General features: G+C 48.2%; 1 protein-coding gene across 1 annotated transcript; it reads right to left on the bottom strand.

The window, feature by feature from the left end:
- Positions 1-232: 232 nt before the first annotated feature.
- LOC137153550 (olfactory receptor 51G2-like) lies at positions 233-1168 on the bottom strand. The gene has a single exon (XM_067549029.1). The coding sequence runs from the start codon at positions 1166-1168 to the stop codon at positions 233-235; it is 936 nt and encodes a 311-aa protein (XP_067405130.1).
- Between the last annotated feature and the right edge of the window lie 8272 nt (positions 1169-9440).

Below are 9440 nucleotides of genomic sequence, written 5' to 3'. Positions count from 1 at the left end.
TTGTGGGTAAGGCAGGGCACCAGGATTAAGGCAACACACAAAAAATTCCAAACTCTGGCACAGACTCCCTGTGTGACCTGGGACCTGGACCAGCAGAGCAGTGCCCAAACCACAGGACCAACCTCCAAGCTGTCACTGTCCCAGAGCTTCCTCCTGCACAGTGGAGACTGGGGATAGTAAGAAGCCAGTTACAGGAGTTTGATTTTCTGGAGCTGGGTGATGAACTGACCCTTCACTTGACGAATACCCTGATTATTCTCACACGAATTGCTTGTATTTTCACGCTGTACACAATTGGGTTCATCACGGGTGGGACCAGCATATAGACGTTGCCCACGACAATCTGAATTATCGGAGAAGGGTTCTTCACGAATCTATATATCACAGCTAAGGCAATATGTGGTATGTAGAAGAGAAGGACGACACAGACGTGGGAGACACAGGTATTCAGGGCCTTGAGGCGTTCTGCGTGGGATGCGATGCTTAGCACTGTTTTGAGGATCATCACATAGGATACGAGGATGAGCAGCAAGTCCAACCCCCGTGAAGAGACTGTTAAAAAGAACCCATAGATGATGTTGACGCTGATATCTGAACAAGCCTTTGTCATGACGTCCTGGTGAAGGCAGTAGGACTGGGAGAGGATCTTGTCCTTACAGTATTGATGCTGTTTCAGGAGAGTGGGGAGTGGTAATATTAGGACAACCCCTTTTAGCAGACACACCAGTCCCAACTTAGCTATTCTCGGTAGGGTTAAGATGGACGTATATCTCAGAGGGTTACAGATCGCCACAAAGCGGTCAAATGCCATGCACAAGAGCACAGCAGATTGAGTTAACGTAATCGCGTGGATGAAGAACAGCTGGGCAAAACAGGCATCGTGGCTGATCTCCCTAGATTGAAACCAGTATATGCCCAGTGTCGTTGGCATGGTGGATAACGATAAGACAAGGTCTGTAAAGGCCAGCATGGAAAGGAAAATGTACATGGGTTCATGGAGGGATCGATCTGTTTTTATAATGAACAGAATGACTGAATTTCCTAATATTGAAATAATGTACATTAAGCAGAAGGGGATGGAAATCCAGACATGGACGTCTTCCAGCCCACGTATTCCAGTGAGAATGAACACTGCAGTTTGGAATTTGGTGTCATTGACAGATGGCATAATATACTGCGTGGGTCCAAGGAGTTTTGAACTTTACTTCCTGAAAGGAAAAGTAACAGGAGACTAGATAACATTGAAGGAGACATCATTCTGCTCTCAGTGCATGTCTAGAGTCTTCCAAAAGGTCAAGGAAGATCAACAAAAACATACTGTTGCATTTACATATGAGGATTACCTGTTCTGTTGATTCCCTCTGAAGCATCTGGCATTGGCCCTGTGGAAGACAGGATACTGGTCTTCATGGGCCATTGGTCTGACCCTGTGTGGCCGTTCCTATATTCTCACATAAACCACCGATAGGAAATGCCAGATAGGATCAGACCTGTAGTGCATTTAGCCCCTTTTCCTATGGCTAGGAATAGAAGTTTCAGAGGAAGATAGAAGAAGCTGTATAATAGCCAGCTGTGAGATAACCTGCGCCCAGGGGAAAATTTCTACTGACACAGACATATTTTATGGTGTAAATCAGGAAGGTTTATGACCCTCTCAAGCTATTTGAAAAACCCCTCACTACTGTAATTGGATTTTCTGGTTCCCCATATCAACCTCCAGTCCCTCTTTGAATCCTACTAAACTCTTCGTCCCATTGATATCTTGTGGCTGTGAGTTCGACAGCCTTCTTCAGCGCTCTGTGATTTCATAATTGTGACCTTGTGAGTTCATGGTGAATACGGTCATTGCATTTATCTGTCCTGCACTGATGCTGTTTATAAATGTGCTTCATTGTCTCATTATATGGTTTTTTTTTTATTTTCTCTATTCCCGAGAGCCCAAATTACACCTCTTTGTACTGCGTCTTTGTACTACACAGGAAGAATTCTAAGGGCCAGGTTCTGACTTCAGAAACTTTGACTAAAATAGCATCACCCCAAATTTACAGGTGTAAATTCGATGAGAATCGGGCTCTATTAACTTTCACTTACCAAATACTCTGAGTGATATATTGTGCCCCAAAGAATCCCTCCAAAACAAGCTGAATGATTTGCCCGGCCAGTATTGACTGGAACCAGGCATGTCAACCATCCTAAAAGCTTCTCTTTATCCTCACAGGACCCGCATCCTCTCCTCATGCGAGGGGTCTGTAGATCTTTGGCAAGTTCCAAGCTAACACAGTGAGTTACTTCAGCTGGGCGGGGGAGGGATTGGAGCCCAAATGGTGAATAGTGCAAACACCAGTGTGACAGAGTGCTGAGCAAGAACTTCTTAGTCTGCCCTCTGTCATGCCAGCTCCAGTTTAGGGACGTAAATTTGATATGGCTGGATAGAAACCTGCACCTAATTAGAGAACCAGGGACAGCTGCCTGCCCTGTTAGCCTTGGGGCTGCATAAAATGCTGAGAGGGAGGCATGCAAGTTACTTCAGACATGCTCTTGTAACCGGTGATGGGTGTAAATTACATACAAGCACTATATGATCCCTTTGACTGCACCTCATCTCTACTCTTTGCTGAAACACAGACCAGCGGTTCTCCTGTTTCATGACTTTTTTAAACATCATACCCAATTGTATCAGTATTATTGTGTACATAATTCTGAATGTAAGTGTTACAAGCAGCTTCTGTTCCCCTGCCAGGAGACATAATCATACAACTGCTCACTGAACAAAGAGATAATAGCATAAATACACTGAAAAGAGAGTTTGGAATACCTCTGAAATATTTCCTAAAGCAAAAGCTGCTAAGTAGTGAAGTTACCCCTGCTGCAACATCTCTGCTGCTGGCTTTCTTTAGACATGCACGTACTGAACATTTGTTTTGTAGTAATTGTATTATGATGAAAAGTTTTGGCACAACATTTATAGAACCATACTTCAGCACACACATGTGAACCCATTCTTTCCCCTCGGATCTTCTTTCAGAGACGATTTCTCAGGTTAGAGGGGGACCTAAACATAACGTGTGTCATCTTGGTTTCTTGAGAACTTGAAAAGATTCTAGCCTGTCAGCCCTCATTCAATCGCCTATCAGCAAACAAAAGACTGGGGAATCCTTTGCTGCTGCTACATTCTCTATCTCTGGGTTCATACCTGACTGGTTCTCTGCTGGTTCACTGATGTCAATCTCCAGCCTTTAACCGTAGCGGTGCAGGCTTTGGGATCAGCATATACAATATTTATTCCCTGGGCTCCCACTTTCTAGTACACCAGTTGTCAACACTTTTTCATATCCAGACCTCTACAAAATTTCAAATGCAGGTGCGAATAACCACATTGTACATTGCACAGACCCCTCAGGGTCTGGTCCAGTGTGTTGTACAAGCACCGAGTATAACCTCTGCTGTAGTACATTGTAATGCAGCACCTGTTACTCAGCTATGATGAGGGTTTGGGGAAGCAGGTTTCAAAGTGAAATGCATGAGTATTTATGGAAATGAAACTTCATTTCACAGATGAAAGTCATCTATTGCTCTCTCTCTCTCTGACTGTCTGTGCACTGTATGATATAGTCCTAGTTTAATAGCAGGCTGTGGGAAAACAAAGAGGAAGAGAAACAATAGCGCAAGAAAAGCCAGATCTCACTGCAGGGAGATTAAGAGAGAGCATCTGAGCTTCACGCTGAGACGATCCTATTTCCAAGCTCCAGCAAAGTTACACAGCTTGTTTCGCCCGTGCTAGGTGTCAGTTCAATGGTGCTGAGAAATGCTTTAGACTCACACACACACACACACACACGCACACACACACAGAGCGTGGGGAAGTCAGAAGATGCTCATTCTGCCAGAGTCCCAAATGAGTGGGGGTGCTTGAGATAAGAGTCACGTACAGACTGTTGTTTTAAAACCCTTTTATTTTCCCATGTGACACTTTTTTCCTACTGTTCAGATTAAAAGATAATTGGGTTCAATAAGACCGGCTGGTCACCACAGGTCACAGACTCCCAAATGCAAGAAGCTAACTTGCAGAACAAGTTTGACCTGCTGAGCAAGCCCAGTTGACCCATCCTGGGCTGCAGCCCAGGGCCCAGTCTGAGGGTGGGAGAATGATGTTAATCCACCCCAGGAGAGGGAACAGGGTGAAGCTGACATCTGGCATTTGGAGACCAGGAGGGGGGCAGAGATGCAGGATGTCCTGTAACTGTGCGGATTTCTATAGGACAGAAATTCCCATAAGGAACCAAACATAAGGTGGTTGGGAAATACTCATATTTCACGAGCTCTTCTCTGGGCCAGAACACACATCACCTCTACAAATGGGACCAGTTGAGAAAACCTGACTCAGGGCATCGGGGTTTTCACACTTTGAGCTCGCTTTGAATCTGGGGTTTCTGTGTACCTGGAATGACCGAAATAGATTACAGGCTCTGAGCTACCCACAGCCCAGCAGAGTCAGCTGCCGCTGCACAGAACATCTGCACATCTCAACAGCTGGCATCCTTTATCCTTCCCTTGGTGCTTGAAAGATTTAAAGACAGAGAAACCTGCTAACGTACCCAATGCCTGCGAGAAGGGGAGCAGCTGCCAACAGAGATCTGCACCCTAATGGAGAAGGAGTCAACGGAGAGCTTGCACGGGCAGCAGGCAGTGTCTGCTCAGACAGGCTGCAACTATCCTTATGAAGTGTGTTTGCCCATTTCCTTGGGGGCCACTTGGTCACCTGGGACCCTCAGCTGATTGGTTCAGTGTATGCTAGCTTTAACCCTGTCACGGCCAATGGCAAACTGCAGGAAGTCCATTCACAGGGGATGCTCAGTTATGCCACCAAACTGGACAGCAGCACAAGCCCTGCCGCAGGCTCTATTCCTGTAATCCAGGCTGTCAGTGCTGTGCCTATGGCTCAGAGGAGTCACAGGGATCCCTTGAGGGCAGCTGAGCGGTACCGGAGATGCTGTTACAGCTGTAATTTTGCTGCAATACAGTAAATCAGACTAATAATAGTTATGTAGGGTCAGATTTCTCCCCGGGAACCCCCTTTCCTATATTTCAAACACAGGAAAATTTCCCTCAGATTGTTCCACTAGGGCAGGTCCCTTCCCTTCTCCATGGGATATAAACAGGGTGACCCAGCATCCACGGATTCCCAAAGCTATGCACAGTTCTCAGTGATCCCCTAACAGCTAGACCCTCCCACCCACAATCTCTGTGCCTCCACAACTGCTCTAGGACCCTCTCCAGCTCCCTGGGAGCACAGGTTCATTGGTGATGTGCTACGGGGCCTGTCACAGTAGCAACTGCCCACGGGATCTGCTGAAGGGGCCGTTGTAGAGGATGGACAGGGCAGGTCTGAGAAGGGACGGCTGGTTAGAGTAACTGGTGAGCCACAAAACCTCAGTCACAGACTCTGGGAGAGGTTTAGACTTTTCCATATCCAGAGGGCAGCCAGAAACTCAGGCAGTGCCACCTTCATTCCTGTTATGAAGAAGAGGTAGACAGAATGGCTCCAATTTCTCTGCGGGACCCAGGCAGCTGCACCTGGACATCAAATCAAAGAATCTTAGACGATAAGGTTTGGAAGGGACCACAGGAGGTCTTCTAGTCCAAACCCCTGTTCAGTCCAAGACCAGCCCCAACTAAATCATCCCAGCCAGGCGTTTGTCAAGCCAGGCCATAAAAACCTCTAAGGATGGAGATTTCTCCACCTCCCTAGGTAACCCATTCCAGTGCTTCACCACCTTCCTAGGGAAAGACATTTTCCTAATATCCAACCTAGACCTCCCCCATTGCAACTTGAGACCATTGCTCCTTGTTCTGTCATCTGCCACCACTTCTTTTCTGCAGACTAAAGAAGCCCAGTTCCCTCAGCTTCTCCTCATAAATCATATGGACATCTAGCATTCCCCCCAGCTTAGTGTCATCAGGAAACTTGCTGAGAGTGTGATTCACTCCATCCTCCAGATCATTATTGATGTTGAAGAAAACTGGCCCCTGGACTGGCCCCCGCTTGTTACCGGCTGTTAAAAAGACACTGAACTGTTGATCACTACCTGTTGAGCCCGATGATCTAGTCAGCTTTCTATCCATCTAATAGTGCATTCTTCCAACCCATACTTCTTTAACTTGCTGGCAAAAATGCTGTGGGAGACCATATCAAAGCTTTGCTAAAGTCAAAGTATATCATATCCATTGCTTGCCCCACATCTTCAGAAGTAGTCATCTCAGCATAGAAGGTAATCAGGTTGGACAGGCGTGACTTGCCCTTGTGTAAAGGTCTATGAGCCCCTCACTGAAACTTAGTGGTTCTTTTTGGCTGGAATCTCTTGAGGAATCAGGGCCCTGAAACAGACACAGCCCCAGAGCCAGTGCATAGAAAGGCCAACTCAGCCTGATTGACAGGGCGGGCAGGCCAATAAGGGAGCCAGGAGGGCAGAGGTTCCCATCCTCCATGTGAACTGGAGCTGCCTGGGCCTGCCTGGTACGAGAGCGGGGCCAAGATAAGGACAGAGCAGCCGGCAGCTGGGTGAGGAGAGAAGAAGCCCAGGCCAGGTAGCTGAGCTGAGGTGACCCACAGCAGCAGAGCCAGAGGGAATCCCAGAGAGCCCAGCTGTACTGAGCAGAGCGGGATAGGGGCTGGGGCTGGAGCCGTCTGGGGCCAGGTGCGATGAGCGAGCAGCTGTGGGCAGCGACGTAAGGGGGACCCTGGGCAGAGCCCAGTGCAAGGAGATGCCCCCAGCCCAGAGGCCACTCAGGCCAGACTATGAGGGGGGTCGTGACCCCAACAGGGGGTGAGTGGACTTATGCTGGGGAGAAGGGCCCTGCCCCCCAGAGCCCGTGTCTGACCCACAGTGCCCCTGCCATGCAGCCAGGCCTGGGCAGGGGCCTGCGACATGTGACACACACTGTGAGCATCTGTCACACCCAAGAGACTCTGTGTATAGGTGCCCCCGGTCCAGGGGCAGCATTGATTAAAGGAAAACAGCCTTCTCATCTTTTCTTATTTTTGTATTTGATGTTTGGTTGCTGTTTGTGTAATAAATTGTATCACTTAGCACTGTATGATAAGTGGGTCAGGGAAGCGCCCGGTGCAGAGTTAGTACCCTGGAGTGGGGCATCCTAGCCCCTGCACTAAGGAACACGGTTAGATTGTGGGGCTGAGCTCCAGGAATGTTGGGCCCAGCCTTGTCGGGGTTACAGGGATCCCACCACACAGGAGAGTGTGGAAGGGGAGCTCTTGAGGTCAGGCCGGCCTCTGGGTAAAAGGAGCGGGAGCGACGACTCAGATCCTTTTGCTAACTAACTCCACCGGGGTAGTGTGTGTGAGCCAGGATATCTCCCCACAATAGTGGGACTATTCCCCCACTTACATAATTGGTGTCGCTAACAGGATCCTATAGGATCCACCCCATTGGTTAACTGGTTGAGTTCTGGTAGCACGGTCCAGGTTTGTTTGAGAGCCCTACCATGGCTGGAATTGAAGAATTATGGGCCGTGTTTGCTGAACTCCAACACAGATTTTGAGACCAAGCAGAGGCATTACAACGAGCCAGAGATGAACAGAGAGAAGTCTTATTGTTGTCTAAGGCAGTAATAGACCAACAGAGAGCAGAAGCTAAGAAACCTCCTACCATTTATGTCTCACGGGAGCAGAAGTTCGTAGAATTCAGCTGCTTCCCGACTAGACCAGGAGACATTACAGTAGAGGAATGGATCAAGTCTGTGAAGGTGGCTATGCTGTACTATGAGTACCTGAAAGAGATCGTGTGGACTTCATTGAGGAACACCTTAAGGGCCAGGCCAAGGCCACAGTAAAGTTCATGGCATAGGCAGACAAAGCAGATGTGGAAAAAGTGTCTGAACTCCTCCTAGAAGTGTCTGGAGACAAGGTACCTATAGGAACCCGACTAAAGGAGTTCTTCAAGAGAAAACAGGAGCCCGGTGAAACTGTCCAGGCATACGCATATGATCTCCACAGTAAAATGAGCAAGGTGGAGCGGCAAGACCCTTGACGAGTCCCAGCCCCAGCTATGGTTCTGAAAGAGCAGTTAGTGTTGGGGCTCTGAGATGACTCCCTCCACCGGGAAATGAAAAGGAGGTTTAAGGAAGAGCTTGGTAAGAAGTTCCATGAACTAACGCTGGCTGCTATTACATGGTCTGAAGAAGAGGAAGTTCTGGTGGAAGAGACAGCCAAGTCTGACACCCGTATATGAAGTGGGGGCCTAGTGAATGCAACTACTGGGGAAAAGGCCCTGCCCCAAACACAGTTAACACTAGAAAGTTTAAGTGAAGCGATCCAGAAACTGACAATCCAGAAGGGGGAGATGCTGAAAGTGATGACCGAGGTGATGAAAGGAAAGAGCCCCACTAGCAACCAAAGGCATCCCAAGGCCTCAGGGCCCCCAAGATCAACATATTAGCCAGGAATGTCCACTGAGAAAGAGGCCGGGTCCCCAGGCAACTGAAACCCAGGGGGCACGAGGAGCAAGTAACCCACTGCCAAGGGAAGGCCGGGTGAGGACAGAAGGGTTTCTACGGCTGTCCCTAGGAAAAGGGCAGCGTACCAGCAGTCAGGAGGAAAACCCTGATGATGCTAGTGTGTTCAATGACTTCTGTGGTTGAGCATTTGGAGACTGCTTGACAGTGAAGATAACCATAGCAGGTGTGAGGACCCGCTGCTTGATAGTCTGTGGATCCAAAGTCACCACTATTTCCAAATCCTACTTCCAAAGCTATCTAAAGGAGAGAGATCTGACCATGTACAATACTCAATTTGTACAGTTGACGGCAGCTAATGGACTAACCATCCCTGTTGTGGGGTGCCTTGAAGCTGACATAGGGTAATGAGTTGACTGCTTCCCGGGAAATGTATCATTATCCTCAAGGACACAGCTGCAGAAAAGAATTTAATGGAGAACAGGGTCCTGGGAATTCTCGGGATGAATATTATCAGAGAGATGAAAGAATTACTAATGATAGGGGAAGGGACCCAGGAGATGAACCATCATGGGCAACCTAAAAAGGATGCTACACTGAAGCAGAGTGGAGAGATGGGGCCATTTCCCAAGTCCCATGAGACATATCAATATGTTAAAGTGGCAGGGAGACAGAAGGTGGTTATACCTACCCTGGGTGAGAAGATTATTGATGGACGCTGCTGGGTACCAAGTGATTGTTGAGCCAACACTTGGGGCCAGTCTCCCTAATGGGCTCTTGGTTGCAAATGTACTTGCTAATGCCAGCAAAGAAAAAGTGCCAGTCAGGCTGTTAAACTCAAGTGAAAAGACCATAAAATTGTGTCCCCGGACCAGAGTGGCAGAGGTACACTGACCTGAAGGAATGGTCCCCCCAGTGAGGGTGGCTTTGAAAGAAGACGGGGATGAGCTTTGGGTCACAAAAGTAGAAAA

This window comes from Emydura macquarii, unplaced genomic scaffold (assembly GCF_026122565.2).
Source record: "Emydura macquarii macquarii isolate MOO-44397 ecotype Brisbane River unplaced genomic scaffold, CSIRO-AGI_Emac_v2 contig_249, whole genome shotgun sequence".
NCBI classification, from domain to species: Eukaryota; Metazoa; Chordata; order Testudines; family Chelidae; genus Emydura; species Emydura macquarii.
Note: the sequence above shows the minus strand (reverse complement) of the source record. Positions and strands in the feature narration are given on the sequence as shown.